General features: G+C 34.5%; 3 protein-coding genes across 7 annotated transcripts in view; 2 read left to right on the forward strand and 1 right to left on the reverse strand.

Annotated features, from left to right (window-relative positions):
* Positions 1–143: 143 nt before the first annotated feature.
* rnaseh2a (ribonuclease H2, subunit A) lies at positions 144–4,391 on the forward strand. 3 transcript variants are annotated; one of them, XM_051092440.1, is made up of 9 exons: positions 144–208; positions 1,280–1,408; positions 1,486–1,557; positions 1,636–1,762; positions 1,849–1,936; positions 2,014–2,151; positions 2,309–2,396; positions 3,533–3,656; positions 4,025–4,391. In XM_051092440.1, exons 2-9 carry the CDS (start codon positions 1,282–1,284, stop codon positions 4,182–4,184), a joined length of 924 nt encoding a protein of 307 aa, XP_050948397.1. In that variant the 5' UTR covers positions 144–208; positions 1,280–1,281; the 3' UTR covers positions 4,185–4,391. The 3 variants fall into 3 exon arrangements, with proteins under 3 accessions (XP_050948397.1, XP_050948321.1, XP_050948473.1); XM_051092364.1 differs by lacking the exon at positions 144–208 and adding an exon at positions 229–339; XM_051092516.1 differs by lacking the exon at positions 144–208 and adding an exon at positions 233–253.
* Positions 4,392–5,497: 1,106 nt separating this feature from the next.
* Positions 5,498–8,975, forward strand: snrpb2 (small nuclear ribonucleoprotein polypeptide B2). Of its 2 annotated transcripts, none has more exons than XM_051092645.1 (7): positions 5,498–5,580; positions 5,794–5,882; positions 5,987–6,159; positions 6,472–6,603; positions 7,221–7,262; positions 7,374–7,462; positions 8,562–8,975. In XM_051092645.1, exons 2-7 carry the CDS (start codon positions 5,819–5,821, stop codon positions 8,719–8,721), a joined length of 660 nt encoding a protein of 219 aa, XP_050948602.1. In that variant the 5' UTR covers positions 5,498–5,580; positions 5,794–5,818; the 3' UTR covers positions 8,722–8,975. The 2 variants fall into 2 exon arrangements, with proteins under 2 accessions (XP_050948602.1, XP_050948665.1); XM_051092708.1 differs by lacking the exon at positions 5,498–5,580 and adding an exon at positions 5,593–5,712.
* Positions 8,976–10,106: 1,131 nt separating this feature from the next.
* The window catches only part of aplf (aprataxin and PNKP like factor), a 51,261-nt gene continuing 46,580 nt past the window's right edge, over positions 10,107–14,787 (reverse strand). The window contains exons 12-13 of one of the 2 annotated variants that reach the window (XR_007829967.1): positions 14,141–14,255; positions 10,107–13,094 (exon numbers count right to left, since the gene is read on the reverse strand). The gene's annotated coding sequence lies outside the window, so the exon portion shown is untranslated. Of the gene's footprint in view, positions 13,134–14,140; positions 14,256–14,787 lie in introns of both variants that reach the window. The other variant, XR_007829966.1, reaches the window with a different exon arrangement.

Genomic DNA, 14,787 nt, shown 5'->3' on the forward strand with positions numbered 1-14,787 from the left:
TCGCGTTCGCCTTATTTTATTTTATTTATTTATTTATTTTATTTTATTTTTTTTTTTAGAAATGAGCTCTATATTTTTTAAAAAATGTAATAAAATTCCAAAAATGTCTTTTAAGTCCTGCAAGTACTGTCGGTTAAAGGTCACGCTGTTCTGTCACACTCGCGCCAATTCTAGACTATTTCCGGTTGAGGCGCGCTGCTGCACACAGGTTTGTGCAAGTTTGTTTATGCACCGACTTTCAAGTATTTTAGTGGTTAGGCATATTGTATTTTTATGCTTTTGAATATCCCTTTAGTTCGTTAATGAGGGTGAATCAACGTAATGTTTTTTCCACACATTGTTCGTACAATTTTGGCTAAATTATTTGTATGTACTCGTGTTATTGATTATTTTCGGTGTTGCGGGTCATTTCTGTTATAGATATGATTTTTAAATTATGTGGGATTATTAATACGCGTGTTGTGATTTTAAGGATATGCCTTATACACGTCCAGTCAACATTTTATTCTTTTGAACTTTCTATTCATCAAAGAAACCTGGAAAATTCTACTCCACTGTTTTCAACATAATAATAATAATAATAATAATAAATATTTTTAGTAGAAAATCATAATATTAGAATGATTTCTGAAGGATCATGTGACTGGAGTAATGATGCTAAAAATTCAGCTTTGAAATTACAGGAATAAATTACATTTTAAAATGTATTCAAATAGAAAACAGTTATTTTAAATAGTAAAAATATTTCAAAATTTTACTGTTTTTGCTGTACTTTGGATCAAATAAATGCAGGCTTGGTGAGCAGAAGAGACTTCTTTAAAAAACATTAAAAATCTTACCATTCAAAAACTTTTGACTATGTTTAGAAACATGCTCTGGTCGAACACAATTCCTTATAATTTGATTATTTACACAATGGCAAGAGATCTCGTATAATTAATACTGAAAACAATTGTGCTGTGTAATATTTTTATGGAAACTGAATCATTTTATGAATATAAAGTTAAAAAGGACAGCATTTATTTGAAATAGAAATGTTTTGTAACATTACAAAAACATTTTGTAACTCCATAAAATATGTAAATATAGAGCTTTAGTTTGAAGCTTAATTGAATATTTTTAACCATCTTTCGAATTAATATTTTTATTTTATTTATTATACTAATTGTATTTTTTATATTAATTCATTTAACACAAAGCTTAAAAATCATACTTCATGTTTACATCATCATATTCATCAAAAAAAAAAAAAAAAAAAAGATTTTATCCAAATGATTAGACATGGATCTGAGTGATTTCGAGGCGGATAACTCTGTGAGCTGCCGCTTGTCCTCATCCATCCCGGATGTGTGTAAGACAGAGGACTGCTGCCTGGGCATTGATGAGGCGGGCAGGGGTCCCGTACTGGGTGAGTGCCGTCCTCATTAAACAATTTTATTTTATTCTAATAAAATTTGAGTATAAATTTCATATGCCTTATTTCAGGACCCATGGTGTATGGGATATGTTTCTGTCCTGTATCCAAAAAGGAAGATCTGAAGAATTTGAAAGTGGCAGGTTGGTTACAGAGCAAAGCAAATCTTGACAGGTGGTGATATTCTGTGGAAATCTGCAGTATTTTTGTTGCATGTTTAGATTCAAAGACGCTGACGGAGGCAGAGAGAGAAAACCTGTTTTTGAAGCTCGATGAGGCTAAAACTTTTATAGGCTGGGCCCTTCAGATCCTCTCCCCGAACACCATTTCCACCAGCATGCTGCAAAGGTACATGCACATGTGATTTCACAGCATGCATGCTAAAGCTGGTAATCAGAGTCAAAATAATCTTTTTAACCTGCTTTTATTTTCAGAGCAAAATACAATCTGAATGCCCTGTCACATGATGCTGCTATTGGTCTGGTGCAGTACGCTTTAGATTGTGGGGTGCAGCTCAAAGAGGTACAAACCAACACCTGTATGATAGACAGCAAGGACTTGTGATGAACACATTATGACGTGTCTTTCATACCTCTCAGGTGTTTGTGGATACGGTGGGCCCTGCAGAGAAGTATCAGGAGAAGCTCTCCCAGCGGTTCCCCGGGGTGGAGGTCACCGTCCGTCCCAAAGCTGACTCGCTCTTCCCCATTGTCAGTGCTGCCAGCATCTGTGCCAAGGTAATGGTTCCTTCAGAGGTGGATGATAAGGGGAAAATCAGTTATTAGACAAACAATTCTGATAATAGTTTAAAAAAGATTTATGCATATAATTTGATTTTTTTTTTTTTTTTTCCCTATTTTTTTTATGTTTTGGACTAATTTGTTCTCTGTGTAGGTGGCAAGAGACCATGCTGTGAAATCTTGGAAATTTGCAGAAGATTTGGGTGACGTGGACACAGATTATGGCTCTGGGTATCCTAATGGTCAGTCTAAATCATATGAGATTACTTCCATTTCCATTTTTTCGGGCGCATATGCTACCAGTCAAAAGTTTTTGAACAGTAAGACTTTTAATGTTATATTTCAAACAAGTCTCTTCTGCTCACCAAGCCTGCATTTATGTGATCAAATATAGCAAAAGCAGTAATATTATGAAATATTTTTACTACTAAAAGTAACTGCTTGCTAAGAAGAAGAAATTATAGAAATTAATACTTTTATTTAGGAAGGATGCTGTAAATTGATCAAAAGTGATGATAACTATTTATAATGTTACAAAAGATTTCTATTTCAGATAAATGCTGTTCTTCTGAACTTTCTATTCATCAACGAAATCTGAAAAAATCTACTTCACTGTTTTCAACATAATAATAATAATAAATGTTTTTTGAGCAGCGAATCAGAATATTAGAATGATTTCTGAAGGATCATGTGACTGGAGTAATGATGCTAAAATCATTTTGAAATCACAGGAATAAATTACATTTTATAGTATATTCAAATAGAAAACAGTTATTTTGAATAGTAAAAATATTTCCAAATTTTACTATTTTTGTAAAAGCAGTCAGCAGAAGAGACTTTTTTTTAAAAAAAAATCTTACTGTCCAAAAACTTTTGACTGCTAGTGTATCAACCATTCAAAAGTTTGGGGTCAGTAAGTTTTTTTTTTATTACTTCAATACTTTTAGCTGGAATGCATTAAATGGATCAAAAATGACAGTAAAGACATTTATAATGTTACAAAAAAAAATCTATTTCAGATAAATGCTTAATTTTCTGTTCACCGAAGAATTAAACAGTTTACACAAAAATATGAAGCAGCACAACTTTTTTTCAACCTTGATAATCAGAAATGTTTCTTGAGCATCAAATCAGCATATTAGAATAATTTCTGAAGAATCATGTGACACTGAAGACTGGAGTAATAATGATGCTGTAAACTCAGCTTTGATCAGGAATAAATTTTCAAATATATTAATAGAAAACAGTTATTTTACATTGTAAATATATTTCACAATATTACTGTTTTGGCTGTATTTTTGATCAAATATATGCAACTTTTGAACAGTTCTGTGCAAGGCTCAAAATAAACATTATAATTTACTGTGTTTGTGTTTAGATCCCAAAACTAAGAGCTGGCTGCTGAAGTATCTGGACCCAGTGTTTGGTTATCCTCAGTTTGTGAGGTTCAGCTGGAGCACAGCACAGACGCTTATGGACAGTAAAGCTGTTGCTGTTCACTGGTGAGTCTGACAGCAGAGGGCGCTGTCTTTTCATATTCAAAATAAACTGGAGGCTGCAGTTTCGCAGGGGTGGCGATCTCCAGTCCTGCAGAATTCAGCTCCAACCCTAATAAAAACTCTCCTGCCTGTAGCTGCGTAGTAACCCTTCAGACCTTGATTAGCTTGTTCAGGTGTGTTTGTTTATGGTTGAAGCAAAACTCCACAAGGCTGTGGCTCTCCAAGACTGATGTTTTTAGTGCTTGCACATAAAATGTTACATACAAAAATGTGCAACATACAAAAATATTTTATTTGTCTTCAAAAATGTCAGTGCTTGTGCATTTTTGCTTGTAATTCAATATTAAATGTGTGTGTTTGTTTGTGTGTAGGGACGATGATGAGGAAGATGGAGAAAAAGCTGCCGCTCGTCAGAATAACACCTCAATGCTGTCGTATTTCAGCCGCAGCAAGCCGTCAGAGCTCACGCACACACGAGACACACACCGCTTTTTCACTGAGCGCAAACTACAGAGCATCAACACACTCTGAACACAAACACAGTCAATCACAGTCAATCAAGAGCGGCAGTCAACATATTAAAAATACATGTCATCTGGCTATAACCAACATTATATCGCAAATAATGAACTGTGGATGAACCAGCTGAGCAACAAAATGGATTATCGTCTCATGTTTGTTTGTTTTTATGGTGTTTATTTTTCATTTTTTGTAAAATAAATAAAATGTTCATTTTCATATCTTTTTAAATGTGTCTTAGATTTTTAAATAATCTGGTTGGATAAATAGTTAGTCAGCTATTTTTTTCTTTAAGACTGGTCATGATTTGTCCAAGTTGAATCTAAAAAATAAGACCGATTACCCCATGTCTTAACATAGAGGCTAAGTTAATGTAACGGGCCCAAGGTTTTCATAGGTGGTGCAAAACTGGCCCACAGAATATTAATGATTCTCGATTATAATCTATGTATATCCAGTGTTGGGGGTAACGCATTACAAGTAACGCAAGTTATGTAATAATAATACTGTTTTCAAGTAACTAGTAAAGTAACGCATTACTTTTGAATTTCTAAGGAAATATCTAAATTACTTTTTCAAATAAGTAACGCCAGTTACTTTTTTCCCAATTTATTAATTGACAAGTCTCCTGTCAAGGTAATTGGGAGTAAACATGTTACTGTATTGTAGACTAAATGTGAACATGCATTAATTCATCTCACTGACAAAAAAACAGATTCAGTATTCCTCAAAATTAATAAAAACTGTGAAATGCAAACTCAGACTATGATGCAACCTTGCAATAATTAAATGTTAAATAAAACAAATATCCTTTTTGTATTTAATTCCATTTTATTAACCAGTCTCTTTGCTGCTGACCTTCGATGATGCAATTCAGCCATACTAATAAGTAAAAATCAAAAAAAAGTAAACTAACATTTGTGCTTCATTTTTTTTTAATAGCTGAAGTCTTTTCTTTCAGCCTGAGGTGAATTCATTTTACTTTTGGTGTAAAAGGGCATTAGAATTGTTTTATATTAAAAACAAAGAAGCAAGGCCTGGCCAGATTTTAAAAGTAACGCAAAAGTAATGTAAGTAACGTAACTAGTTACTTTTCCACGGAGTAACGCAAAATCATAATGCATTACTTTTAAAAGTAACTTTCTCCAACACTGTGTATATCTGTCTGATCTGTCTTGCAATCACCCGGAACGTATTTATTTTAAAGTATTTGTAGGGCTGGCAAACTTGAATGCATAAACTTGCAGTCCAGATTAGGTGACGAGTGTACGTTTTTATAAAAGCGTTTGACGCGGATGTTTATATAACTCCGCGACAGCAGGTGGCGCAACAAGCGCAACTGTTTCACAACAATAAACACCAAGAATAAGAAACGTAGTGGCAGTTTCCGCTTAAACCGAGAAGTGTGGTGAGTCTGAGGCGATTCATTCAGTTTTATTGTTGTGTTAATCTTTAATACGTTATTTTTACGTTTCTAATTTAGCAAAGCAATACGCAGCGGTGTTAACGCTTGTTTGGGTTACTAAATAGTAGACAATAGGTGCGCTTTGTCATTGTGTAGTTGCTCACATTTACTTCTTGAGTTTAAACTCTTTCTGTGTGCCTTTTCTCTTCATTTCAGTGTGTTTTACCTGCAATTATTAATCATGGACATACGGCCGAATCACACCATTTATATCAACAATGTTAATGATAAGATCAAGAAAGAAGGTAAAGTCTTTTGATGCGTGTTTTTTTTTTGTCTCCCTCTGATTATTACATTGTATATTTGATATGGTTGTAAAACTTGTTTTTCCCCTGGATCTTTTCTACAGAGTTGAAGAGATCACTGTACGCCTTATTCTCCCAGTTCGGCCAGATTATGGACATTGTTGCGATGAAGACCATGAGGATGAGGGGTCAGGCGTTTGTTATCTTCAAAGAGCTTGCTGCAGCCACTAATGCTCTCAGACAGCTACAGGGATTCCCTTTCTACAACAAACCCATGGTCAGTGCCACAGGCGTCGCCTGCAGCTCATAGGATCTACAAAGCAGTCGCTTGATGTTCAGCATTTCAGAAAATATTGAGTGGAATATGGTCCTTTGATTCATTTTAGCCTTCACTTTTTGTTTTATAATTAAATCACACAGGAGAAGCTTATCTATAATGTGAAAAATGTCATTATTTTTTTGCATGTATTATGGTTCTTTCATTTGTGAATCACTAAGGATGTTTGTCACATATTGTCATTCATACTGTTTATCAGTTCACACATTATAAACACATTTCTCAGTTGCTAACCTTAGCGTTTACTTGTAGCGAATCCAGTATGCAAAAACAGACTCGGACATGATCGCGAAGATGAGAGGCACGTATGGAGATAAAGAAAAGAAGAAAGAGAAGAAGAAGAAAGCTCTGGAACAGGCTGCCAGTCTCAACAAGAAACCAGCGGTGAGTTGAAAAGCATGTTTGCTAAGGCTTTGTAATTAGAAAATTGTATTGACGACCTACACTACTGGCCAAAAGTTTTTGAATAGTGAGATTTTTAATGTTTTTTTTAAAGAATCTCATCTAGCAAGGGTGCTTTAAATTAATCAAAAGGGACGATAAAGACATTTATGTTACAGAATATGTCTATTTCAGATGTTGTTGTTCTGAACTTTCTATTCATCAAAGAAACCTAAAAAAAATCTACTGTCATAATAATAAAATAATAGTAATAAATGACTGGAGTAATGATGCTACAAAAAACAGCTCTAATCACAGAAATAAATTACATTTAAAATATATTCAAATAGAAAGCCGTTATTTTAAATAAGAACAGTATTTGTAGAATTTGACTGTTTTTGCTGTACTTTGGATCAAATAAATGCAGGCCTGGTGAGCAGAACAGACTTGTTTAAAAAAAAAAAAAAAAAAAAAAAAAAAAAAAACATTAAAAATTTTACTGTTTAAAAATATTTGACTGGTAGTGTGAATATGGTGAAATGTACGTTTAAAGAAAACCAGATCAACTGAGTAAATTTTGCTTAAAGATGTTTGGGATTTTTTTTTTTTTTGTCCTGCAGGGAGCCATAAACACACAACCACCTCCACCTGCCACAGTCCAGGTATGTCACACAACTTGCTTATTTTGTGATTTGATTTTTAGTATTTTTAAAAATGCATAGTTTTATGTATCTAAAAGTCTAAGTCACTCAAATGATTTTATATTGTTTTAGGTCCCTGACAACCCACCAAATTATATTCTGTTCCTGAATAATCTCCCAGAAGAAACCAACGAGATGATGCTTTCCATGTTATTCAACCAGTAAGTTTTCAATACAGTAAACATTAGAAAAAATGATCTATATAATCTGTTTTGTTTTTTTGTTTGTTTTTTTTTCTGTGTATTGTTATATTGCATATAAATGGAAATACATTTATTTATTTTTTTTGTGTGGAAAACATTTAAAGGATTAGTTCACTTCCATAATAAAAATGTCCTCATTTACTCACCCCTATGTCATCAAAGACGTTCATGTCTGTCTTCGTCAAAAAAGAAATGAAGGTTTTTGAGAGAAACATTCCAGGATTTTTCTCCATATAGTGGACTTCAGTGGGGATCAGCGGTTGAAGGTTAAAACTGCAGCTTCAAAGGGCTCGACACAATCTCAGCTGAGGAATAAGGATCTTATCTAGCAAAACAATTACATTTTAATTTTTGGAAAAAAAATTGTATATACTTTTCAACCACAAATGCTTGTCGCATAATAACGTTGGAAAGGTCACGTGTGGTTAGTTTTTTGCCTGTGTACATTGGTTCAAATAGGTAGGGTAGGGTGAAAAACTCCATCTCATTTTCTCCTCTAATTCCAAAATTGTCTGACATTGTTTTACCTTTTGTTTGTAAAGGCCGTTTAACTTTCTTTGCACATTCGCTTCTTTAAAAATTGGGTCGGTACTTATGTCACGTGTGACACATGACAATGCATGAGGTCGGGCTGGTGCAAGACTAACATTTGTGGTGAAAAAATACATACATTTATTTATTTATTTTTTTTTTTTTTAGAAAATGACTGATTGTTTCGCTAGATAAGACCCTTATTCTTTGGCTGGGATTGTGCAGAGCCCTTTAAAGCTGCATTGAAACTGCAATTTGAACCTTCAAACCACTGGTCACCATAGAAGTCCACTATATGGAGAAAAATCTCAGAATGTTTTCCTCAAAAACCTTTTTTTTTTTTTTTTTTTTTTTCAACTGAAGAAAGAAAGACATGAACATCTCCTAACGTTTATTAACCAATTTAAATCTGTTCTCCTTCCCCTTTTGATTAAAAATTCACAAGTATTGATATATTTATACATCACCCAGCTCTTTCAGCAAGATTTTCTCCTCAGTTTTTTTCTGTCTTATTTCATCTTTTCAGGTTTCCAGGGTTTAAAGAAGTACGTCTGGTCCCTGGGAAGCATGACATTGCGTTTGTGGAGTTTGAGAGCGAATCTCAAGCTGGAGTTGCGAAAGATGCGCTACAGGGATTCAGAATCACAGCCACGTGTGCCATGAAAATCACATACGCCAAAAAGTGACCTGGCTCACACTTACTGGACTGTAACTGAAGCTTTGCTCAGTGGATCCTCGCTTCTGTTTTGTTTCTTTACATTTAAACTCATCTTACAAAAGTTTGTTCAGTGACTGTTTAGTATTATTTTTCTTTTGTTTTCTTTTGTATGGGAATTATTTGGTCACTGAGGACTTTCTGAAATTCCAGGACAGATGTTTATTTTGTATTGTGGACTAATAAAATTAGCGTCTAAAATAAATGTCTCATGTTTTCATGACATTTTAGTAGTCTGCTTGAGCTTAAAGAAACGGTTCCCTAAGGCTCACCCTCATGTTGTTCCAAACCATTTTTAGATGCACTGTTCCTTTAAATTATAACTATATGACTTACAATTAGTTGTAAACTGTCAGGCATGAACTCTCTGTACCTGACGAAATGACTGAAATAGTTGTTTGGCACGGAATAGTCTAACATCCATATGTGTCAGCGCTCACGGCTCTGTAAATTTTGTTCTGGGTGCAATTTATGAATTTGGACACAAGCTGACAGGTGCATCAATAACAGCAGCAGGATGCAACATTGATAGAAACACTGTTGGTTACCTGGCATACACTGTTCTGCATTTTCAAACATGTCTTGTGTTTTACAGCTTTTGATATTTTACTTCCAAGGATGTGCATTTTATTGTAGGCAAACTTTGGGAGAGTATCACAAAGTAGCAGAATGTTCACACCAGATTAAATCAGTCCTGTTTATATTTCAGCAGAGACTGGTCTCATAATTTACACAGCTGGGGATCTGACCACCGAGGCCACTGACATTTTCAGACATGCTGCTTTTAAAATGTCATGATGATAGGTTTGCATAATAACTGACAGACACTATCAAATTAGTCCCAGCGCTATGAGCGTCATTTCAATAAATAAATAAATATACCCCCCCCCCAAAAAAAATCTTGCTTTTAAGTGGGTTGAATAGACAGGAAAAAAGGTTGCCCTACGGAGTTTTTTCAACATGTAACTTTAACTGTAAAGCTTTAATGGTAAGGATGAGCAGACCTTTTGTTCTGCAGTTTTCACTACAGACTCTTGCATCAGCATTTGCAAGAGCCAATGGAAGGAATGAGAAATATGAAACAGACTAAATCAATACCTCAAACAGAATTATTGCTCACCTCCACGGTGCTGGAATAAGTTTCTGAAAGGCCGAGTAATGAAAACGGGTCTTCATGAAATTCTTGCATATAAACGGCTCATTCTCTCTGCGTCGTTTTAAGAGGAAAGGAATAAAATATGCAAACAGTCAGAACACTCTGATAACTATGTAGCAATGCCACATCACATTCAACGCCCAGAAAGGTAGTAAGGACATCGTTAAAATAGTCCATGTTACATCAGTGGTTCAACATCAGTGGTTCAACCGTGATGTTATAAAGCTATGAGAACACTTTTTGTGTGCAAAAAAAGAAAAAAAAAAAATCTACAGAATTAGCTCTAAGTCAGAGATGGAAACATTGTCTTTTCCACAAATTTTGTATGTATGCAAATTGTTTAATATCCAAAGTACACATTTCTAGTAATTGTGCAGTTATTTCTTATATTGTATTTTCAAAAAATTTTGGAATATTTGTCCTCTCCCTAAATCTGTCACTACCGAAACACAATAATATATAATTTAATAAGAAGGGTTATATTGACCTATTAAGAATTTGCTTACATCTTCCTTGCAAATATATTTTTTATTATTAAAAAGGTTTCAGAGGTAAATCAATGACAATTACAATTTAAACAATATTTTAAGTGTGATTTATGAGATTTGTATTTTGAATACAATTTTTCTTTGTAAAAGACAAAAAGTTGATCATACTGATTTCAGACTTAAGGATTCATTAGTTTGAATATACATTGAACCAAAAACATCTTAGTTGAAAATTCAGTATACTTTATTTTTGACAAAACATCTCATGTTTTGGTCGTGACAGCATTTTTTTTTTTTTTTTGGCAGTGACAGTAATGTTTTGGTAGCGACCACATCACATTACAGAGTTTTAACCCACATACTAAAACACTACTAAAACATGCTAAAATACACAAAAAATTGCATAACTGTACTAAAATTTTGTTTATTTCCCTCAAATAAAGGATTATGTGTACCGAAATTTCACCAAATGTTTCGGTAGTTAGTGTTTCGGTAGTGAAAATTTTATGGGATAACACCCCAAAAAATGATGTCATTACTACCGAATTTTCACCAAATATTTTGGTCGTGACTGTTCCGGTAGTGACAATTTTATGGGATAACATCCAAAAAAACACTGTCGTCACTACCGAAACCGCACCAGATGTTTCAGTGGTGACTATTTCGGTAGTGACAATTTTATGGGATAACACCCAAAAAACAATGTCATCACTATCGAAACTTCACAAAATGTTTTGGTCGTGACTGTTTCGGTAGTGACAATTTTATGGGATAACACCCCAAAAAAACAATGTTGTCACTACCAAAATTTCACCAAATGTTTTGGTCGTGACTGTTCCAGTGGTGACAATTTTATGGGATGACACCCAAAAAACAGTGTCGTCACTACCGAAACTTCACCAAATGTTTCAGTAGTGACAATTTTATGGGATAACACCCCCAAAAAACTGTGTAGTCACTACCGAAATTCACCAAATGTTTGGGTCATGACAGTTTTATGCGATAACACCCAAAAAACACAATGTCGCCACTACAGAAACTTCACCAAATGTTTCAGTAGTGACTGTTTCGGTAGTGAAAATTTTGTGATGACACCCAAAAAAAAAACAATGTTGTGACTACCGAAACTTTACCAAATGTTTCAGCAGTGACTGAACACATTTACCTCAAAATGAGGACCTATCTACTCACCATGTAGCTATGACAGCACGAGACACAATAATATTTCCTGATCATACATGTAGGAGTGTAGTTAAAATCAGTCTCAGCCAGTGGACTAAAACATACATTGTTTCGGTGGGTACATGAAAAACACATTTTTACATAAAGTTTCATAATTTACAAATAATATAAAATATTTTTTGAACTTCACTTAGAAAAAATAAAACATATTTTTTAAAACAACAATGGAATAAAATGCAAAAATGTTTTCAATATAATTTTTATAAGTTGAAGTTTAAGGGTTAGGGCTCGGAACAGCCACCTCCCATTTGAAAGTACCCACTAAATGATGATTTTTCATCATGTAATCTGTAATCAGTAACAGACTACGGTTTGTAAGTAATCTAACCAGCACTGCTTACAAACAACCACAGATGCCCTAGCAACCAAAAAAAAATACCCTAACAACCATATAGCAACACCACAGCAACCACCCAAAAGGTTTATAATGATTTAACCGTTGTTTTATACAGTTAACTGTATAAAATAGTTCTCACAGCAATTCTTTTTATGATCTAACTGGGAAAAAGGCAATTAGAACCGACCGTCATCCCTGATTTACTCTCTAAATGAGCAGACTAGGATCTCTCGTCGTCATGACAGCCCAATCATCTTTCTCCACGCTGCTCTGACATCAGGTAGCCTCACACAATCTGTGAAGTAACTCAAGCATGCTGGACGTTCAGACAATGTGTTTGGGACGGATTTGGGAGGCGTCTGCTCTTCTCCTGCTGTCAGATGAGTTCACCGGGTCTCTCATGCAGCCTAATGGATGTACACAGCTGTCCACTATTAAAGCCTCACTGCTTCCTCACTTCCTGTTATAATAAACTTCACTCATTAAGATGGGAATGTTCTAATTTTGTCGTGCTGTCTCATTTGCACCGTCTCTATAAGATCGCTGTTTGATATTCAGCTGCTTGTGAATTCAGGGCTGCTTTTATGGCTCGGTGTGTGATTTAGAGAAAGGGTGGAATATTTTTGTCAATGCAGCCATCTACCATACTCTCCTATCAGAGCTGTAAATTTAGAGGATGTTCAGGAATGATTCTGTCAGAGTGAAGGATTGTGGTCTTTATATCCTGGTGAGGACCTAAACCTGAATACACACAGACTCATCACCTAAATTGAGGTCCCCATGGGGAAACAAGCTTATAAATGATACAGAATGATTTTTTTGAGAATGTAAAAATGCACAAAGTTTTCTGTAAGGGTTAGGTTTAGGGGTAGGGTTAGGGTAAGGGGATAGAAAACACAGTGTGGACAGTATAAAAACCATTGCGCCTATGAAGAGTCCCCACAAGGATAATAAACCAGACGTGTGTGTGTGTGTGTGTGTGTGTGTGTGGAGGACAGCTCCACTGTCTGATAGATTGTGTGTCTACATATGAATAAATCTTTAACATGACCTGTTTCACTTTCTTCTTTGTCCAGATGGCTTGTCCTCCTTCTCAGCACTCAGCAAACAGAGCACATCTTCTGAATCCCACAAAAACATATGTAGCTCATATTTCCATCCTTAATCAAATGAAAAAAAATATATATATATATTTTGCATAAAGACAATGAAGCCTGTTTTTGCACTCTGGCAAATTACTTTATAGTTTCTGGTAGCTTGTTTATATCAATCACATTTTCATTTGAATGTCTAAATGACATGCTTTCATTGTAACATTATTTTCTGGACAATTACACACATCTTGCTATTCTGTAATTAGAAAGATTTTTTTTTCCACTGCAGTAATGAGATTTTAAGGGGAAAATGTAACTCTGGACCACAAAACCAGTCATAGGGGGCAACTTTTTGATGTATGATTTGTTAGGATAGGACAATATTTGGCCGAGATACAGCTATTTAAAAATCTGGAATGTGAGGGTGCAAAAAAATAAAAAGATTTGAGAAAATCACCTTTAAAGTTGTCCAAATGAAGTTCTTAGCAATGCATATTACTAATCAAAAATTACATTTTGATATATGTGACCCTAAAAAACAGTCATAAGTAGCACGGGTATATTTGTAGCAACTGCAAAAAATACATTGTATGGGTCAAAATTATTTTTCTTTATGCCAAAAATCATTTGGACAAAAGATCACGTTCCGTGAAAATATTTTGTAAATTTCCTACCGTAAATATATCAAAACTTAATTTTTTATATGCAGACATTAGTCCATGTGTGCATTGTCGAAAAATTGACCCGTATGACTGGCTTTGTGGTCCAGAGTCACATATTTACGGTAGGTAATTTACAAAATATCTTCATGGAGCATGATGTTTACTTAATATCCTAATAATTTTTGGCATAAAAGGACCCATACAATGCATTGTTGGCTATTGCTACAAATATACCCATGCTACTTAACACTGGTTTTGTGGTTCAGGGTCACAAACGTGTATAATTGTTATAAAAATATTCAGCGTTAGGCAAAATGTTATTTCTTCTGTTTTAGATTATTGAGTGAAATATGATCCTGGACATATTTTAGATGGGTTTCCAGATGTTATCTATTCGCCAAGTAAAATTACCTGATAAAATCCTTTCTTGTCAGTTGCTAACCCTTTATCAGCTTGTTGGTTATTTATGTCTGAGGTTGACCTAGCCTGTTTCTCTCAAGGTTTTCTCAGTCATCATTCGCTGTATCTGAAACAGAAAATTATCAAAGAATGACACACTTAATTCAACTGTACAATATCATAAAATATAGCAAATATATCACTTTTGTGAGAAATTATCACTATTGCAAAACACTGGCAGCTGAAAGCTTCCAAAATGACGAGTGCTAAACGTTGCAGTATGAGGAATAGTCTGTTTTTCGCGCCCTTTTTATGTTCAACCCTGGATCAACAATACAAATGGCCAACTGAGCCCATACATTTGTAATTTTAAGGGACTTTCTGTTGTAAATCCTCAAAATAATCCCTTACCTGTGATAAAATCACACTCGATACAGCGACTGAACTGAGATTATTCAAATTAAAAGGAATAAACAAATCTTCCGTCAGACTCAACAATAACCGTTACCGTTGCCTAGCAACGTAGACAAGTAACTTTATTGTTGTTTTGCGTTTTCGTGGTTCCTTCAGCCTAATGGACCCTTTTCACAAGCCTGTGATGAGGCGTTTCAACGGTCATCATCATCATAAATCCTTTAAAGTTTTTATATTTTGATTTT

This window comes from Labeo rohita, chromosome 1, assembly GCF_022985175.1.
Source record: "Labeo rohita strain BAU-BD-2019 chromosome 1, IGBB_LRoh.1.0, whole genome shotgun sequence".
Lineage (NCBI taxonomy): Eukaryota > Metazoa > Chordata > Actinopteri > Cypriniformes > Cyprinidae > Labeo > Labeo rohita.

Coding starts and splice junctions, on each gene's coding strand:
- snrpb2 (XM_051092645.1), top strand. CDS start 5,819: ATGGACATACGGCCGAATCACACCATTTATATCAACAATGTTAATGAT. Junction 6,604..7,220: donor GTCTCAACAAGAAACCAGCG/GTGAGTTGAAAA, acceptor TTTGTCCTGCAG/GGAGCCATAAACACACAACC. Junction 7,463..8,561: donor CTTTCCATGTTATTCAACCA/GTAAGTTTTCAA, acceptor TCATCTTTTCAG/GTTTCCAGGGTTTAAAGAAG.
- rnaseh2a (XM_051092364.1), top strand. CDS start 303: ATGAGGGTGAATCAACGTAATGTTTTTTCCACACATT. Junction 1,409..1,485: donor GGGCAGGGGTCCCGTACTGG/GTGAGTGCCGTC, acceptor GCCTTATTTCAG/GACCCATGGTGTATGGGATA. Junction 1,937..2,013: donor GTGGGGTGCAGCTCAAAGAG/GTACAAACCAAC, acceptor CATACCTCTCAG/GTGTTTGTGGATACGGTGGG.